Source organism: Anomaloglossus baeobatrachus, chromosome 2 (assembly GCF_048569485.1).
Source record: "Anomaloglossus baeobatrachus isolate aAnoBae1 chromosome 2, aAnoBae1.hap1, whole genome shotgun sequence".
NCBI classification, from domain to species: domain Eukaryota; kingdom Metazoa; phylum Chordata; class Amphibia; order Anura; family Aromobatidae; genus Anomaloglossus; species Anomaloglossus baeobatrachus.
The window spans coordinates 634,183,755-634,204,510 of record NC_134354.1 but is presented as its reverse complement, the minus strand read 5'-3'; the positions used below and the strand labels follow the sequence as shown (position 1 = coordinate 634,204,510).

General features: G+C 43.0%; 2 protein-coding genes across 2 annotated transcripts in view; one reads left to right on the top strand and one right to left on the bottom strand.

Annotated features, from left to right (window-relative positions):
- Positions 1 to 20,756, bottom strand: part of RB1 (RB transcriptional corepressor 1) — a 334,069-nt gene that overhangs the window by 110,208 nt on the left and 203,105 nt on the right. The gene's annotated exons all lie outside the window — the stretch shown is intronic.
- On the top strand, positions 12,504 to 15,682 carry LPAR6 (lysophosphatidic acid receptor 6). The gene has a single exon (XM_075334397.1). The coding sequence runs from the start codon at positions 13,046 to 13,048 to the stop codon at positions 14,084 to 14,086; it is 1,041 nt and encodes a 346-aa protein (XP_075190512.1). The 5' UTR covers positions 12,504 to 13,045; the 3' UTR covers positions 14,087 to 15,682.

The window sequence follows — 20,756 nt, the reverse complement described above, 5'->3', positions numbered from 1 at the left end:
GCCTAAGCCACACGGCGAGAAAATCGGTGCGAGTGGAGTGCGATAAAACATCGCATTCCACTCGGACCAATTCTAGCCTGTGTGTCAGCGCACATGAGCGATTATTTCTCAGCCCTAATCGGACCGAGAAAACAATCGCAGCATGCTGGAACTGTAATGCGAGACTCTTTTCTCTCGCACACATTCAAGTGAATGGGGCGAGAGAAAAATCGCACGGCACTCGCAGTACACCGGTGTACTGCATGTGCACAGCGAGAATCGCAATAGCCGGCAATAAATCCCTCCCTCCCCTCCTCCATGCTGGCCCGCCCCTCCGCAGCACTGGCTCGCCCCCCCGCAGCTGAAATCCGCTCGCACAGTCGGCCCTCAGTTGCAGGGATACAAGCATGACACTCGGCTCCTGCTGTGCTGCCAGCGCGAGCTGAGTGTCATGCGAGCAGCATCGCACTAGTGCCCCATGTGGCTCCGACCTAAAGAAAAAAAGAAAAAAAAAAAAAAGGAAAACAGAAGGCTAATTAACAGATCCATTTTCCACAGACTTCAATGTTTTCGAGAAAACAAAAATCCAGCTAAAACCAGTTATTTAAGAATGGACAAAAGAGTTTTTTGTCTGCACAACTTTTTTGCCAACGGATCACTGCTGGATCCAATAACGGATGAGTACTGGACATGTGAACTTAGCCTAAAGGAGTTTCTGAAAATCTGGTCAAACAAGGCTCATTCAGCAGATAGCCATCTCACCTAACCTTCCCATAAACACAAAGGTTTTTTTGGGGGGTAAAACTCTTTACAATAAAACAGGGTATAAAGGTGGTGTCACACATAGCAACAACAACGTCGTTGCTAAGTCACCATTTTTTGTGACGTAGCAGCGACGTCCCGTCGCTGTCGCTGTGTGTGACTTACAGCAACGACCTGGCCCCTGCTGTGAGGTCGGTCATTGCTGAATGTCCTGCTTCATTTTTTGCTCGTCGCTCTCCCGCTGTGAAGCACACATCGCTGTGTGTGACAGCGAGAGAGCAACGAACTGAAGCGAGCAGGGAGCCGGCGTCTGGAAGCCTGCGATAAGCTGTAACCACGGTAGACATCGGGTAACCAAGAAGCCCTTTCCTTGGTTACCCGATATTTACCTTCGTTACTAGCGTCAGCCGCTCTCACGCTGCCAGTGCCTGCTCCCTGCATACGTAGCTGGAGTACACATCGGGTAATTAACCCGATGTGTACTCTGGCTAAAAGAGCAGGGAACAGGAAGCCGGCAATGGCAGCGTGAGAGCGGCGGACGCTAGTAGCTAAGGTAAATATCGGATAACCAAGAGAAGTGCTTTCCTTGGTTACCCGATATTTACCTTAGTTACACTTCCACGCGTCGCTGCTGGCTGGGGGCTGGTCACTGGTCGCTGGTAAGATCTGCCTGTTTTGACAGCTCACCAACGACCATGTAACGACGCAACAGCGATCCTGATAAGGTCAGATCGCTGGTCGTGATCGCTGCTGCGTCGCTATGTGTGACACCACCCTAACAGAGGGAAAACTTTCACATAAGACCATTATTGTATACATTTACACATTTATTGTATTTACATTTTTCTGTTCTTCCTCACATCCACTGGTTTGTGGGATATTATTTCTTATGTTTTTCACTTAATCCTGGATTGATAGTAATTGTTGACTGTATACGGTTTATCACTCATCCACTGACTGAACTATAAACCTGTAATAAGGATCTCTTATGTGTGTCGTTCAATGTTTTCCACACTTTCCTGTCCATTGCCATTCAGGAATAGATTACATCAGAGCAGACGCAGGTGCATTTAATGAAATACTATACAATGATCCGGTCTTCATCCTCATAAACGGGTATCCCCTCGCAGGATATGCCACAAATGTCTGATACATGTGTCCCTGATCCAAAGTTCCTGAGAATCCGCCCATAAACTGTTCATATCTCAATTTTTTTCATTCCCAAGCATGTCAAATTACACTGTGGATCTTTAGCAGAGATCTCATCCTTTGTGATGTAGAGGATAACATTTGCAGTATTTACAGACGTTTGTAGCAAAAACTATGCAATGTAATACAGATTTCACAGCTGAAAATCAGCAGCGTATCAGTCCCGTATGGATGTACCACAAAATAGTTCTCAACTACTTTTATATTGATGGCCTATCTGCTGCTGATGAGCAGTTCCCGCTGCTGGATGGATGTGATTGTTTGCCAACTATACAGTCATATGAAAATGTTTGGGCACCCCTATTAATGTTAACCTTTTTTCTTTATAACAATTTGGGTTTTTGCAACAGCTATTTCAGTTTCATATATCTAATAACTGATGGAGTGAGTAATATTTCTGGATTGAAATGAGGTTTATTTTACTAACAGAAAATGTGCAATCCGCATTTAACAAAATTTGACCGGTGCAAAAGTATGGGCACCTCAACATAAAAGTGACATTAATATTTTGTAGATCCTCCTTTTGGAAAAATAACAGCCTCTAGTCGCTTCCTGTAGCTTTTAATGAGTTCCTGGATCCTGGATGAAGGTATATTTGACCATTCCTGTTTACAAAACAATTCCAGTTCAGTTAAGTTTGATGGTCGCCGAGCATGGACAGCACGCTTCAAATCATCCCACAGATTTTCAATGATATTCAGGTCTGGGGACTGGGATGGACATTCCAGAACATTGTAATTGTTCCTCTGTATGAATGCCTGAGTAGATTTGGAGCGGTGTTTTGGATCATTGACTTGCTGAAATATCCATCCCCTGTGTAACTTCAACTTCGTCACTGATTCTTGCACATTATTGTCAAGAATCTGCTGATACTGAGTTGAATCCATGCGACCCTCAACTTTAACAAGATTCCCGGTGCCGGCATTGGCCACACAGCCCCAAAGCATGATGGAACCTCCACCAAATTTTACTGTGGGTAGCAAGTGCTTTTCTTGGAATGCGGTGTTTGTTTTTGCCTCCATGCATAACGCCTTTTTGTATGACCAAACAACTCAATCTTTATTTCATCAGTCCACAGGACCTTCTTCCAAAATGTAACTGGCTTGCCAAAAGGGGTTTTGCATACCTCAGGCGACTCTGTTTGTGGCGTGCTTTCAGAAATGGCTTCATTCGCATCACTCTCCAATACAGCTTCTCCTTGTGCAACGTGCGCTGTATTGTTGACCGATGCACATTGACACCATCTGCAGCAAGATGATGCTGCAGGTCTTTGGAGGTGGTCTGTGGATTGTCCTTGACTGTTCTCACCATTCTTCTCTGCCTTTGATATTTTTCTTGGCCTGCCACTTCTGGGCTTAACAAGAACTGTACCTGTGTTCTTCCATTTCCTTACTATGTTCCTCACAGTGGAAACTGACAGTTTAAATCTGAGACAACTTTTTGTATCCTTCCCCTGAACAACTATGCTGAATAATCTTTGTTTTCAGATCATTTGAGAGTTGTTTTGAGGAGCCCATGATGCCACTCTTCATAGGAGATTCAAATAGGAGAACAACTTGCAAGTGGCCACCTTAAATACCTTTTCTCATGATTGCATACACCTGCCTATGAAGTTCAAAGCTCAATTAGGTTACAAAACCAATTTAGTGCTTTAGTAAGTCAGTAAAAAGTAGTTAGGAGTGTTCAAATCAAGAAATTGATAAGGGTGCCCATACTTTGCACTGGTCAAATTTTGTTTAAATGCGGATTGCACATTTTCTGTTAGTACAATAAACCTCATTTCAATCCAGAAATATTACTCAGTCCATCAGTTATTAGATATATGAAACTGAAATAGCTGTTGCAAAAACCCAAATTGTTATAAAGAAAAAAGGTTAACATTAATAGGGGTGCCCAAACATTTTCATATGACTGTATAAGCTACCAACAAGTACCGCACATATTCCCTAATCATTCAAATAGTCCTGTGGCCACTATACAGGCAACGGAGCAGTGCTGTGCTGTGCAGCTCCACAACTGATCACATGCGGCTACCAATGACACCAGGAACAGAATGTATGGGGATGCCCACCCACCGATCTGATACTAAAGTGGTTTTCCCATGAACAAAGTTAATTTTAAAGTTCATTTTAATCAATAGATCTTGGAATAATAATAAGTTCCACAAGTGCTGAGATAAGCATATACCGTATTTTTCGCTTTATAAGACGCACTTTTGTACCCCCAAATTTTGGGGGAAAGCAGGGGGTGCGCCTAATAAGCCGAATATACGGGGGGGGGGGGGGGGGAGGGTGTGTATATATATTTATATATATATATATATATATATATATATATATATATATATATATATATACACACACATACATACATACATACATACATACATACATACATACATACATACATACATACATACATACATACATACATACATACATATATATATATATATATATATATATATATATATACACACACACATACATACACACTGCAGGGTCCGCTCTGGGGCGCTGCTGGGGGCAGGTGAACGCTGCGGGCGGCAGCGTTAGATCTCCTGCTCCCGCTCATATAATATGCACAGCCGCTGTCCATCACCGTGGTGCTGAAACCGCACCGCAGTGACGGGCTGGGGCAGCGGTGCATATTATATGTCCCTGCGCCCCCCTATGATGGCACATGCCCCCCCTGTGTTAGATATGGCCCCCATGCTGCTGCTCATCCTAAAATAAAAAAAACTTTACTTACCTCCTCCAGCATTTCTACCCGGTGTCCCTGCTTCTACTGTGATCAGGCACGCAGAGATGAAGTCACTCTGCTGTGCCGATCACATGACCGGCACCAAGAACCAGGAGGTGGAGGAACAGAAGCACAGAGGGAGACAGGAGGGAGATCAGCGCTGGAGGAGGTAAGGAAAGAGTGTTTTATTTTACTATGGGCAGCAGCATGGGGGCGATAGCTAACACAGGAAACGTGTGCAATCCATAGGGGGCCATAGGCAGCACAGGGGAACGTGTGCAATCCATAGGTGGCCATAGGCAGCACAGGGGAACGTGTGCAATCCATAGGGGGCCATAGGCAGCACAGGGGAACGTATGCAATCCATAGAGGGCCATATGCAGCACAGGGGACTGTGTGCAATCCATAGGGGGCCATAGGCAGCACAGGGGAACGTGTGCAATCCATAGGGGGCCGTATGCAATTCATAGGGGGCCATAGGCAGCACAGGGGACTGTGTGCAATCCATAGGGGACCATAGGCAGCACAGGGGAACGTGTACAATCCATAGGGGGCCGTATGCAATTCATAGGGGGCCATAGGCAGCACAGGGGAACGTATGCAATCCATAGGGGGCCATAGGCAGCACAAGGGAATGTGTGCAATCCATAGGGGGCCATAGGCAGCACAGGGGAACGTGTGCAATCCATAGGGGGCCATAGGCAGCACAGGGGAACGTGTGCAATCCAAAGGCAGCACAGAGGGACATGTGCAATCCATAGGGGGCCATAGGCAGCACAGGGAACGTATGCAATCCATAGGGGGCCATAGGCAGCACAGGGGAACGTGTGCAATCCATAGGGTGCCATAGGCAGCACATGGGAACGTGTGCAAGCACAAGGGGGCTATAGTCAATATAAGGGGGCTATAGTCAATATAAAAGGGCCATATCCAGATTAAGGGGGCTAATTTTAGGATGGGGGGCTATGCGGGACATATACCCTATATGATTTGTTAGACGGACATTATAAGATGGACCCCATTTAACAATAAAAAAAAAATTCTCTTTTCCTTCACCAAATTTGGGGGTGCGTCTTATAATCAGGTGCGTCTTATAAAGCGAAAAATACAGTAAATGTGTCCCTACTATGTACTGTGTAATGGCTGTGTCTGACCGTACAGCAGAGGTCCCCAACCTTTCTGACCTTGAGAGCCGCATTCAGGTCTGAGAGAGGGTCGCGAGCCACATTTAGCTCCTGCCCACACACTAGTGACAATCAGAATAATGACAGCCAAAGCTTTCCACAGAAATCACACTAAGACACTACACCAAGATCCAGGGGTTCCTACCATACCCCCTTTCATATCTGCTCTTTTGTGTAAGGCTACTTATCAAAGTCACCATCTGAAGACCTGTACTTCAAAACAGTTTGCTAGACCTGGTGCTTATAAATCTAGCTGGCAGAAAGCTGCGAGCCACAAATCACGCGCCCATGAGCCACATATGGCTCTTGAGCCACAGGTTGAGGACCCCTGCCAAACAGGAACATAGTCTGATCATACCACATTTCCTGGGCTGTGGAGGATGCAAAAGATTATAAAGATAGCACAGCATGGGATCACAGCTCATTCTTTTTGTAAGGTAAAACATTTCCCTTCCTGTTTTTAAAAAATATTTTAACTCAAGCAAAGAATAATTTGCGATTACATGCTGTATTGTCTGTATACTCTTACTTCCTCCCCATCCCAGAAGCTGTGGTATGATCACACCATATCCCTGTATGGTCAGACACAACCATTACACAGTACATAGCAGGGACACCTACATAAGATTATCTCAGCACAGGAACATTATTATTATTATAATTATTAATTTTTTTTAATCACATGTGATTGTGGAACTTATTACTGTAAAATCTATAGATTAAAATTTAAATTTGTTGTCTCACAAACTAAGTTAATGACTTATCTTTAGGATATGCTATCAATAGAAAAGTAGTGGACAACCCCTTTAGGCTACCAATTTTTTTTACAATTCGTTTTCACAAACCTTAAATGTGTTGGTATATACATGAAAGGAAAATTGCAATTATAACACTATATCAACAAGGAAAACAAATATATTATCATAGAAGAGATCATTGACAGACATTTTATGCTTTTGAAACACAAGCAAACCACAAAGAAAGCTCTATTGAAGAAGTGTGGACTGTTTACACAGGGTGTAAAATGATGAGGCTGGAATCTGAAATAATGGCTCACCACATGTTTACCCTATTCTCTATCCCAGCTGCTTTCTGACCTGATGATAAGTGGAAGGGCAGCTCAGGAAGGGCATGGAGGTCAGCATGGATCTTATCTGGTCAAAGTGAAATCTTTTCTTCACTACAAACTTGTGTAAAAAAAAAAAAGAAAATCTTGAATCCTAAATTCCAGTAGATGAACAAAAATATAAGAGAAACATTTTTCTTTTTGCTCCTATTTTTCATGAGCTGAATTCAAAGAGCCAAGTTTTTCTAGGTGCACAAAAGCCGTTGTTCATATCTTGTTCAAATAGTGTCTAAATCTCTGTTAGGGTGGAAACACATCTATGCGAGTAAAATCGGTCCGACTGGGCTGAAAAAAACTCGGCTGATTTTAGTTCATGTTAGGTGCGAGTGCAACGCAAGTGCGATGCTTTTTGCTCGCGTGTGTGTTGCGATTGCGATGCTAGTTTCATGCAACATCTTAATTAGATAAAAGCTACTACACATGTATGTGTCATTTAATTAACCTATGGGAATGTGATGTCACATTCATCTAATGTGCGAAGTTACTGCCACACTCGCAAATGTGAACGCTGGTGCGCGTGTGTGATGCTACTTTTAATCCCCTTCCATAGGAAATCATTGGGACAAATGGTGCGAGAAACTCGCAAAAAAGCAGCATGCTGCGATTTTTTTCTCGGTCCGATTTGGACTGAGAAAAAAAATCGCAGATGAGAGCTGAATCATTGACTAACGTGTCCGATTTCAATGCGAGTTTTTCTCGCATTGCTCTACTGCGAGAAACTCGCAAGTAAGAAGCAGCCCTTAGTGAGCACTTCTTTGCAGAGATTATCTGCCTCACTGGTGTGGAATATCAAGAAGGTGATTAGACAGCATGATTATTGCACAGGTGTGCCTTAGGCTGGCCACAATAAGGGTAAGTTCACACAGTGCGTTTTCGCGGCGTTTTTTTTTTAGTGCGTTTTTGGCCTCAAAACTGCATGACATTGCTTCCCCAGCAAAGTCTATGAGTTTTCATTTTTGGTGTCTGCACACAACTTTTTTTTTAAGCTGCGTTTTTGAGCTTTAAAAAAAAAAAAAAAAAAAAATGGACATGTCAATTCTTTCCTGCATTTTTCAGCGTTTTCCCCTCATGCAATGCATTGGAAAAACACAGAAAAACTCGGAGATCAAAAACGCATAAAAGCGCAGCCAAAACCGGACCAAATCATGGTAAAAACGCATGCGTTTTTTGCAGCTTTTTTTTTTGCCGCGGGTGCGTTTTTAGCGTCAAAAAACCGCAGTGTGTGCACATAGCCTATAAGGCCACTCTAAAATGTGCAGTTTTACAGTATGGGGGGGGAGGGGGTCAAAAAACCAGTGAGGTGACCACCATTTGCCTGAAGCAGTCCAACACATCTACTTTGAATAGGGTTGATCAAGTTGTAGATTGTGGAATGTTGGTCCACTCCTCTTCAACAGCTGTGCAAGGTTGCTGGATATTGGCAGGCACTTGAACACGCTGTCGTAGACGCTGATCCAGAGCATCCCAAATGCTCAATGGGAGGCATGTCCGGTGAGTATGCTGCCATGCAAGAACTGGGATGTTTTCAGCTTCCAGGACTTGTGTACAGATCCTTACAACATCGGACCGTCCATTATCATGCTGCAACATGAGGTGATGGTCGTGATAAAAGAGCACACCAAAGTCCCTCAAGCTCTTGTCACGGTATCTCTGGGAATTTAAAATAGGTGCATTTTGTTGATGCTATATTTGTTATCCATAACATACACCTGCCCATACCATAAACCACCATGGGCCACTCTATTCACAACACTAACAGCAAACCGCTCACCTACACAACGCCAGTCTGCCATCTGCCCTGTACAGTGAAAATTGGGATTATTCTGGGCAAAGAACATCTCTACAACATGCCAAATATTATCAAATGTGAGCGTTTGCCCACTCACACTGGTTACGACGATGAACTGCAGTTGGGGAGACCCCAATGAGGACAATGAACATGCAGGTGGACGTCCTTGAGATGGTTTTTGAAAGTTTGTGCAGAAATTCTATGGTTATGCAAATCGATTGTTGCAGCAGCTGTTCGAGTGACTAGTCTCAGATGATCTTTGAGGTGAAGATGCTGGATGTTGAGGTCCGGGGCTGGTCTAGTAACACATGGTCTACGGTTGTGAGGTCGGTTGCATGTACTGCAATATACTCTAAAACGCCTTTGGAGATGGCTTATTATAGAGAAATGAGCATTGAATTCACGGGCAAGAGCTCAGGTGGACATTCCTGCAGTCAGCAACAATTTGCACGATTCCTCAAAACTTGCAACATCGGTGGCATTGGGCTGTGTGACAAAACTGCACATTTTAGAATGGCCTTTGAATGTCACCACCCTAAGGCACACCTGTGCAATAATCATGCTGTCTAATTAGCATACGGATATGTCTCACCTGTATGGTAGATGGACCATCTCGCCAAAGGAGACATGGGAGCTGCCATCACAAGCACAGTAGCATTAATGAGTTGCCATTTGTCATGAAGACAATGGGATCGCGATGAACCGGTGCTCCTAAGCGGTCCCTCAAGCTAGGGTGGCCTATGCAATCCCTATCCTGAGGATACTTCTCATGGTGGAGAAGCCTGATCTCCTTCCTGGCCCTGCTCCTGACTAGTCCTGATCTAATTCAGGAGTGTGATGAAACCTCACAGATAAAGACAGACAAGGGCGAAAAAAATAATAAAAAAAACCTGTTGTCTAGCAACGCAAACACAAAGGTAAAGACAATAAGATGTTCAGGAGGAAAAACAAGAACAGGAAGGAAGCTACAAAACAACAAGGGTAAATTCCACCACCGCACCAAGCAATGAGCACAACTTTCAACTTAAGTCTGGGACACCACACCTCACAGACCAAATGTAGAATAAACTATAGCTGGCATAGGTGGAAGGTTTCAACCAGCATAAATAGGAGTGGAGCAGATGTAATAGGCCTCCCCACAACATGTGACCAAAAGAGCAAGAAGACCAGCAGATATTAACTCTTGTTAGCTTGACACCGCATGACAGTTGGCAGAGTTTGTGCAAAACGCCATGTGACACAATCATAAGCATGGTAGCATTAGAGAACAGCCAGGTGTATTAGTGAGCAGCCATGACAAGCAGTGTAGCATTAGTTAGCTGCCACCACAAGAGCACTGGTAAGCTGACCTCACAAGAAGCATTACTGAGCAGCCATAACAAGGAGTATTAGTGAGCGGCCTAAAGTGTGTGCCGTTAAAAAAAAAGAGAGAAAAAAATTATGGTGCCACTAATTTATAATATATATATATATATTACTGGGTTGGATTTTATATATATCTATCTATCTATATCTATCTATATCTATCTATCTATATCTATCTATCTATATCTATCTCTATCTATCTCTATCTATCTATATATATAATATATATCTATATATATCTATCTATATATAATATATATCTATATCTATATCTATATCTATCTATATATCTATATCTATCTATATATATATAAAATCCAACCCAGTAACACTTTCTGCTGCTACGACACTAAAGGGGGCTTTACACGCTGCAACATCGCTAACGATATATCGTCGGGGTCACGGTGTTTGAGACGCACATCCGGTGTCGTTAGCGACATCGTAGCGTGTGACAGCTAGGAGCGAAGGTCAACGATCTCAAAAACGGCAAAAATCGTTGAACGTTGACACGTCACTCCTTTCATAATATCGTTGGTGGTGCATGTCGCAGGTTGTTAGTCGTTCCTGCGGCACCACACATCGCTGTGTGTGACACCACAGGAACGACAATCATCCTCCTACCTGCGTCCACCGTAAAAGAAGGAAGGAAATGGGCAGCATGTTTCTATTGGACGGCCATTTTGTGACATCGCTGTGACGCCGAACGCACCTCCCCCTTGAAGGAGGGATTGTTCGGCAGCAACAGCGATGTCGCTGAACAGGTATGTGCGTGTGACTGTGCCGTAGCGATATTGTTCACCACGGCAGCGATCACCACATGTCGCACGAACGACGGGGGTGGGTGCTATCGCTAGCGATGTCGCAGCGTGTAAAGCCCCCTTTAGGCTATGTGCCCACGGGAGATTAAACCTGCGGATTTATCTGAGGAAAATCCGCTGATTTTTTGGATTTTCCAGATAAATCCGCAGGTTTCTGCATGTACAGACACTCCCCATGTTATGCTATGGGACAGGGGAAGTGCTGTGTCCATTCTGCGGATACGTGCGGCTGCGGAACATGCTGCAGATGTCCTGCAGCCGCACGTAATTGCATGTCAATTATTTCTGCGGAATTACATGCGGAAATCCCGGCCCTCCACTATGGGGATAGCGGCCGGGACGTCCGCAGGTAAGCCGCACGAATTCCCGCAGGTTTACCGCAGCTATTTCGCTGTAATCCCACAGCTAAAAATAACTGCGGATTCTGGCGAGCAGCTGCGGGAAACCTGCGGATGTACCTGTGGATATATCCGCAGGTACAAACTCCAGTGGTCACATAGCCTTAGGCTATGTGCCCACGGGACTCTGTGCCCACGGATTTTGCTGTGGAAAACCTGCGGATTTATCTGGATTTTCTAGATAAATCCGCGGGTTTTAGCAAGTACAGAAACTCCCCATGTTATCCTATGGGACATAGGGAGTGTCTGTGTCCATGCTGCGGATGCCCTGCAGCCGCACATAACTGCAAGGCAATTATTCCTGCGGAAATACCTGTGAAATTCTCGGTTCTCCACTGTGGAGATAGAGGCCGGGACTTCTGCAGGTAAGTCGCATGAATGTCCGCAGGTTTTCCGCAGCTATTTAGCTGGAATCCAGCAGCTATGTGTAGCAGCGAATTCCGGGGAGCTGCTGCGGGAAACCTGTGGACATACCTGCGGATATATCTGCGGGTACAGAGTCCCGTGGGCACATAGCCTAGTTTCTAGAATTTCAGGCAAGCTCAAGCGCACGCTTTTTTCCCCCTGAATGAATGACCACTGCGGCATTTTTGACATCTTCAGCATGTCAATTCTTTACACTTTTTTTTGCAGCATTTTTTCACACAAAGAAAGCAATGAGCGTTCAAAAAACACTTGAAGAAAACACAACAAACTGATATTGCTGCATTTTTGGTGGATAATACTGACTTTATTAAACATGTACTGTGGAGAAATCATATGTAAACAGCACCAAAAATAAAACGCAAGAAATAGCTGCATTTTATAACTCAACATTTAACTATTTGAATGCCAAGAGAGAAGACTTTGGCTGCAGAGGGAAAAAAACTGCAAAAACTCTACAGTCTGATACAGTAGTATTAGCAAACACATACGCAATATAAAAAAATAACATATATATGCAGCCTGTACTACAGCACGCAAAGTTAATTTATTACTCAGCAGTATCTCTTCTGGTCATTCACTATCCCCTCAGGTATATTCCCAAGACACTATCAGACAGAGCAGAGCAAGCAAATAAACTGGGCAGTGTCTAGCCTTTGTTTAGTGCCAGCCTCTTCCTGTGTTCTTCAGGCTTTTTGTGTGTAAGGTTTCAAAGGAGCAGACGCTTGTACAGGCATTACACATCGCAGCTCGCTGGATTTTCTTACAACCTAAAACGTCGTTTTCTTCATCAAACCTACAAGTTTTCATTGGAGAGATCGCCATAAAGCAGCAGACGAGTTCCCCAGGAATGTTTGGGTTTTCCTCGGCGAGGCAAGACATTGAAAATGTACTGTGCACTCAGTATCTCCGCTCACAGGATTTCTGAAACTCTCAGCCAGCTCCATCTGCCGCACCTCTTACTGGTAGGTGCTGGGCAGTAAAGGCAGCAGCTGTAAGGGGAGACGGATCCAGAGGAAGCCGTGAAGAGGAATTACGGGAGATGGTTACAACATTACATCTTGCTTTGGAAAAGAAAAGCCAGGACAAACATTCAGGTGATGCTAAAACGTTGTCCATGAAGAAACGCTGCGCTTCATCACTCCTCTGCTGAACAGAGCGACGATACGCCTGTGGTATATGTGTTCTGCCAAGGATCTGTGATTACAAAAACTTCATCCCAACCAAAGCAATAACAAGGATTTCCAAATATGATGGTAAGAAATAACTCCGATGCAAACTGTACAGTCGATGACAACTTTAAGTACACCTTGTATGGATGCGTATTTAGCATGGTGTTTGTTCTTGGCCTCATCGCAAATTGTGTTGCCTTGTACATTTTCACGTGCACCTTAAAAATGCGAAATGAAACCACAACGTACATGATCAATCTGGCCATTTCTGACCTTTTGTTTGTATTTACGCTCCCTTTTCGGATTTTCTACTTTGCAGCCCGCCATTGGCCCTTTACAGATATACTGTGCAAAATATCTGTCACCCTGTTCTATACAAATATGTACGGCAGCATCCTGTTCCTCACTTGTATAAGCGTGGATCGGTTTTTGGCAATAGTATACCCTTTTCGGTCAAAGACTATCAGGACAAAAAGAAATGCCAAAATTGTCTGCCTGGCCGTGTGGTTCACCGTTCTTATGGGCAGCGCCCCTTCATCCTTCTTCCAATCGACAAATGCAACTAATAAGAACAACACTACTCAGACTTGTTTCGAGAACTTTTCAGAGGATACTTGGAAAACCTATCTGTCCAAGATTGTGATATTTATTGAAATAGTGGGCTTCTTCATCCCTCTCATCCTTAATGTTTTCTGTTCAGCAATGGTGTTGAAGACGCTGAAGAAACCAGTTACTTTGAGCAGAAGCAAACTGAACAAAAGGAAAGTGCTGAAAATGATAGTTGTCCACCTGGTGATCTTTTGTTTCTGCTTCATACCATACAATGTTAATTTGGTGCTATACTCGCTCATGAGGACACAGGTATTTAGCAATTGCGCAGTGAAGGCTGCCGTCCGAACTATGTATCCGATTACATTGTGCATCGCAGTATCTAACTGCTGCTTTGATCCCATCATCTACTATTTTACTTCTGAGACAATTCAAAACTCAATAAAAAAGAGGAACCGACCGATGAGGAAAGACTCTCACTTCTCAGAAAGCATGGCTACAGAGAATTTTATCCAACACGGCTTGCAAACGCTTAAAGCTAAAATATTTGAAAATGAATCTACAATATGACGTCCGGACAACGTAAAGTAATACAAAGAAAAGACCCCTGTAATACCGCTGGATTAATAACCTGGAATACCAGCCAATCCACCCATAACCTGGATACCCATCACAAAGCATTTATGTTTTATGGAACTGTTGAAAAATCAAATGATATCCAACAACTTGTTTCTTTTTGGACCGTGAAGCTTAGAGTGTCATTTTAGGAAGTATGCAGAGGGTTTGGGTGACATCAGGGGACAAATGTGGTCAGGGGCGGACATACACAGAGGAGGGTCTCTGTGCAAGAACAATATATGGGTCTTTGCGGGCCAATAGCTCATCATAATGCACATATCCACCTGCTTTGAAGTTGAAGCGGGTCCCGTACCTTTTGGTCCCAATGGTATGTCCGCCCCTGAATATGGTTTTGTATTTTATACACCCTACAAAAGAGGGTGTAGCATTGAAAAGAGTGTGCTGCTGTTGACTTTGGCAGCAATGTCTTTCCTAAAGAAATTATATATAATATCTATTATATACACACACACATAAGCAGCCTCATTCAGCTGCAGCACATCATTTCCATTGAAGTAGTGGCTGCCATTCTTCATTTATTTTTAACTGTTTAATTGTGTACATGTGGTTCTGCTGTCTTTACCTGAAAGTATTTGAAAAACATGAAACTTACCATCTATTTTTTTTCAAAACAAGGTTTCATTATTTGTGCATATGGCTACTACTTGCATATGATATATGGACTCTTAAAAGGGAACCGGTCACCAGATTTTTCCCTATTAAACTAAAAGAATCCCCTTCTGCAGCTCCTGGGCTGCATTCTATGAAGGTGCACCTTGGCCCTGACTCCCCTTCCAGACCCCAAAAATAACTTTATAAAACTTGGCCGTTAGGTATGCTAATTACCTGTGTTAGCCATATGGGCGGGCTCATTTTCTGCTATTGTCCCCCCTCCTGCCGATGATCGCCGTCCTCCTTTCTTGATTGACGGGATGACGCCTCCATCATCATCCTCGTTGCACTTTCAAATCTTGCGCCTGTGCAGTTAGGTTGGCTCGCGCAGGCGCAGTTCGCTCTGCCATATCGCGGGCAGAGGAGAAAACATAGCTGCCCTTGCTCGCGACGGTGAGCTAAATGTGCAGGCGCAAGATTATGGGCGGGTACGAGCATTGCAATGTTGAGGTCATGTTTTATAAAGTTATTTTTGGGGTCTGGAAAGGGAGTCCGGGCCAAGGTGCACCTTCATAGAAAGCAGCCCAGGAGCTGCAGAAGGGGATTCTTTTAGTTTTATAGGGAAAAATCTGGTGACAGGTTCCCTTTAACGTCTTTGCTTCTGAATGATTTGCGTTCCATCTGTTTTTGTACATCAGTGGAGCGTCAAGAGGTTAGCAGTGGACTTTTTCCTTCTCACAGAAGGCTGTTACATTTAGTATATTACTGAATATGAGAATAGTATTTGACTTGGCTCGTGCTTTCCACCAACACTGTACATGCAAAATCTACTCCACTGTGTAGTGACGGAATTGTGAATGTATTGAAAGTTGGCACTTTAACCAAGACAAACGCCTCAACGAATACTTGGTTTAATTAAACTTTCTTCAAATCCAACAGTTTGACAGATGAGTATTTTGTCCTACAATGCAGATTGGGTTTTATTAGTGGAGACCGATCCATTTCCCTGTATACTGTGCATTACATAGCCTAATAAGAGCATACCAAAATCCTGCACATATATACACCGCAGGTTTTCCCACAAAGTAAATTTAACATACATTTTAATCAACAGATCTTGGAATAATAATAAGTTCCACAACTGGATGTGTTTAAAAAAAAAAACAAAACTGTTCCAGTGCCGAGATAATCTTAATATGTGTCCCTGCTATGTACTGTGTAATGGCCGTGTCTGACCGTACAGAGACATGGTCTGATCATACTACATCTCCTGCTCAGGCAAGGATGTAAAAGAGCATAAAGACATTACAGTACCGATTTGCAAAAAAAAATTGAGAAAACAAATCTAAGAAAAAAAAAAAAAAACAGGCAAGGAAAAGTTTAGTTTCATCATAAGAATCAACTATGATCCCGTAATGTAATGTCTTTATACTATTTTACTTCCTCCCTTGCCCAGGAGCTGTGGTAAGATCAGACCAGGTCAGACACGGCCATTACACATGGACTTTTTTTTTTTTTTTAACACATCCAATTACGGCAGTAATTATTATTCCGAGATCTGTTGAATAAAATGTACTTTAATTGTGGGAAAACCTGGATCACATGGTTTTATTTCCTATCTATATATCTCAATACAGCTTTGTGAGGAGATCAAACTATTTTAGCCCCAAAAAAGTATGTCTAATGTGATTGTCATGAAAAAGCAGACACTGTCTGCGTGAAATCTGGGCACATGATTAATCACTTCTCAAAGGAGTTCACTCAGGAAGGGTCTGCTCTGTTAAGACATGCCAACGATGTATTATTACTAAGTTCAAGCTACTCCTTTTCCTGAGGGCAACTGGGAAAAGGTGATGAGCACATGCAGGCCAGTGCTCATGAATTCCCTTCCCTTCCCATCCACCCACGTGCTTCACTAATCAATTCAATGTCCTGGTCTTCAGGAGCTAGAAGGCTCAGAACAAAAGCATCTCAGCTCCAGGGTGTCAGTCCCATGAACACAAAGACTTCAGTATATCTCCGGCTCTGGTTAGTTTGGATTTACTGTACTGGACTGCACAGAAAATACACTTCAAATGGATAACAAGGCAGAAAAAAATGCATATTACTATAGATGTACATAGTAATATCGTAGGTCAGTAGAGACAAATGAGGAATACACAATTAGGCACCAACTAATTACAATTCAAGCACCAAAGAATAAGTAGACAAATTTTTTTTTTTTATTTTTTTTTTAAAAAAAAAAAAAAAAAAAGTCTAAATAGCTTGAATGACCTGGTGCTCTATCAGTCTATATAAGTAACTAACCGCACTGGGTAACTTGGTCCCATGTGCTGAACCTAAGATGTGTGCACATCTAAATAGTACGTAATATAGTCTTCATCTGGACACACATCAATGGTGACTTGGGCCGCTTGATGCAGTTGTACAGGGAAATTGGCTTCACGCACAAAAAGCTCGCAAACATGCACGCTACTTGTGAGTGAGGATTATGGGCTTGTTTAGACTGGTATGTTCAGTCACAGATAGCTGTCTGTATACATTGGGATGTGAGAAAATCAGTATTTTATCAGCGACCTTATATATTACACTAAAGGTGCATTTACACTACACGATTATCGCGAACAAGCGTGCAGTCTAAACAAGCTGCTTATCACCCAACGAGCAAAACACTCAATAGTTAGGTGAAATGATCAACCAATGTTATCAGCAGTGAATTGTTAGACTAAGTTCACACTTTTTTGTCCAGGTAAAAAAAAATGATTGCAACTGGATCGTTTTTATAATTTTTTTTTTTTTTTTATTATAAACATTTAAGTTTATGGAAATTGGATCCATTAAATAGCAATCCATTTTAATTCCATTTGAAATGGATCTGTATTTGCTTACTGGATCAGAGCAGGACCATTACATTTACCAAGTCTCTTGCGCGACTGTAACACTACTTCCTGGTCTGCTCATTAACCCTCATACATATTCACTGCTTCCCAGCGTCTGTGATTGGTTGCAGTCTGACCGCACCCCCACCCTGTGTGACAGCTCCTGTGATTGCTTGGACTCACAGACACTGTCTGCGTAGCTATAGTATAAAAATTAATAAATAGTCATAGGTAACTCCCATATTATGCTACCCAGCGCAGATCAAACGTACAGCTACAGCCCCCAACCGTGTGCTTATTTTGGATGTGTATGAAAATAAGAGGGACCCTATGCCTTTTTTTGTTTTAATTGTTTAAATAAACACATTTTAAAAAATGGTGTGCGGTCCCCCAATTTTGATACCCAGCCCAGATAAAGCCGACAGCTGTGGAATTGGTATTTTCAGGCTGGGGTGGCCCATGGTTATTGGCCTCCCAGCCTAAAAATAGCAGACTGCAGGTGCCCTGAATTGTTGCATCCATTAGATCTGACAATCCCAACACTTTACCCGGTTCATCCTGATTAACCTGGTGCGGTGGCAATCGGAGTAATAAAAGGGGTTAATGACAGCTTACAGCTACCACTAAGCCCTAGATTAGTAATGAGAGTAGTATATGAGACCCCCCCCCTCATTACTAATACTGTAAGTGAAAGAAATAAACACCAAAAAAATCCGTTATTTGAAATAAATTATATACATACATACATACATACATACACATATATGTATGTAAAAAAACACCGGCTTTCTTCAATTTATTAATCCCAAACACCCAATTCTGACGTAATCTACACAAGATCCCACGATGATCCCGACTTTACTACATACCGAAGCTACAGCATGCGGGCACAGAACATGACCGCACACTGAGGCTTCAGGCAGAAACTGACTGAGCCTCAGCTGTGAGCGATGACGTCACTCAGTTTATCTACGGTCACAGCTGAAGTTTCCCACGATACCCAATCTGTGACTGCAGGTAAACTGATGTCAGGTGACCTCATGGAACTCAGTGACCTCACCTCAAGTGAACGGAGTTCAATCAGACCTGCGTCTCCTGCCAGAAAACCGCAGTCTTTTGCCAAGAGATGCAGATATGATGCTAACATTTATACACCAAATTCCTGCACCAATACTACATCTCCTGACAAAAAAAACCAGCTCAAAACGCAATGTAGTTTTGATGCGATATTTTCCCACAACATGCAGATTTGGTGCTAAAATTTATACATCAAATGATGCTATATTGATGCTTGTTTTTTGCCAGGAGATACAGATTTGGTGCAGGAATTTGTTGTATACCTTTCAGGACCAAATCTGCATCTCTTGGCAAAAAAAATGCACAATACCGGTTTCAGTGCGTATTTCTGCAAGGAAATACAAATATTGTGCTGAAATGTCTGAATCAGATTTCTACACCAAATTTGCATCTCCTGGCAGAAAACTGCACCTAAACGGCATCACAACAGTTTTTGTGCGCTGTTTTGCCAAGAAATGCAAATTTGGTGCTGAAATTTATACACTAAATTCTTGCACCAAATCTGCATCTTCTGCCAAAAAACACAACAATATCGCATCAAAACTGCATCACAGAGCCAGGATCATAGGAGAACTGGGATCATTGTGGGACATCGTGTGGGTTACATCGAAACTGGGTGTTTGGGGTTAATAAATTGGAGAAAGAGGGTGGGGGTTTTTTGCATTACATCTCAAATAAAGGATTTGTTTTCGGTGTTTGTGTTTATCTCTTCTCACTTACAGTATTCGTAATGGTGGGGGTCTCAGATGCCTCCGATTACTAATCTAAGGCTTAGTGGCAGCTGTGAGCTGTCATTAACGCCTTCTATTACCCAGATTGCCACCGCACCAGGGCAATTGTGATGATCCGGGTAAAGTGCCGGGATTGTTACTTCTTATCTATTCGAAAATTCTGGGTGGTTGAAGGCTGCTATTTTTAGGCTGTGGGTGCTAAATAACCATAGGTCTACCCAGTCTGAGAACACCAGTCCCCAGCTGTGGGCTTTATCAAAATTAAGGGTAATTGCATGCAGGTTTTTTTTTCTTACATTATTTAAAAAAAAAAAAAAGTTGCATAAGGTCCCTCTTATTATGATACACAGCCAAGATAAGCACATGGCTGGGGGCTGCAGCCTGTAGCCTTATGCATTAACTGTGCTGAGTATCACAATATGGGGGACCCTATGCCATTTTTTTTATTTAATTATTTATGCACCACTATAGAGATGCAGACAGCATCTGTGATTGCAAGTAATCACAAACGCTGCCACACAGCTGAGTGGGAGACTCGGTATGTATAACACTCCTGCTTTATTCCCCATTTTCTTTTTCTTTTATTTATTTTTTTAATCATTCAGGTGGCTCAATTCGAACAGTTACACGGAGTTCAATGAGATCTCAGTATTCCGGGTTGGTGCACGGATACTAGGTATCAGGTATGGACCCTGAACTTTACAGTTCGGGTTCGCCCATCACTAACCATTACCTTATAGTTCACAAGTCCAATAATGTGTTTGAAACTGATCCAGTAAGCAAAATACAGATCGGTTTCAAAAAGAAGGAAAACGGATGGCAATTTAACGGATCCGTTCTCCATATGCTTCAATGTATAAAAATTGGATCCAGTTGCAAGCAGTTTTTTTTTTTTTTTTAGCTGGCCAAAAAAGTTGTCTGCACAATTTTTTTGTCCTGCTAAGGGTACCGTCACGCTAAGCAACATCGCTGCTGAGGCACAACTTGCTAGCGATGTTGCTGTGTGTGACATCCAGCAACAACCTGGCCCCTGCTGTGAGGTCGTTGGTTGTTGCTGAATGTCCTGGGCCATTTTTTAGTTGTTGCTCTCCCACTGTGAAGCACACATTGCTGTGTGTGACAGCGACAGAGCAACAACTAAATATGCAGGCAGCAGGAGCCAGCTTCTGCGGACGCTGGTAACCACGGTAAACAGCGGGTAACCAAGAAGCCCTTACCTTGGTTACCCGATATTTACCTTCGCTACCAGTGTCTGCCGCTCTCATCTGTCAGTGCCGGCTCCCTGCTCACTGCACACGTAGCCGGAGTACACATCGGGTAATT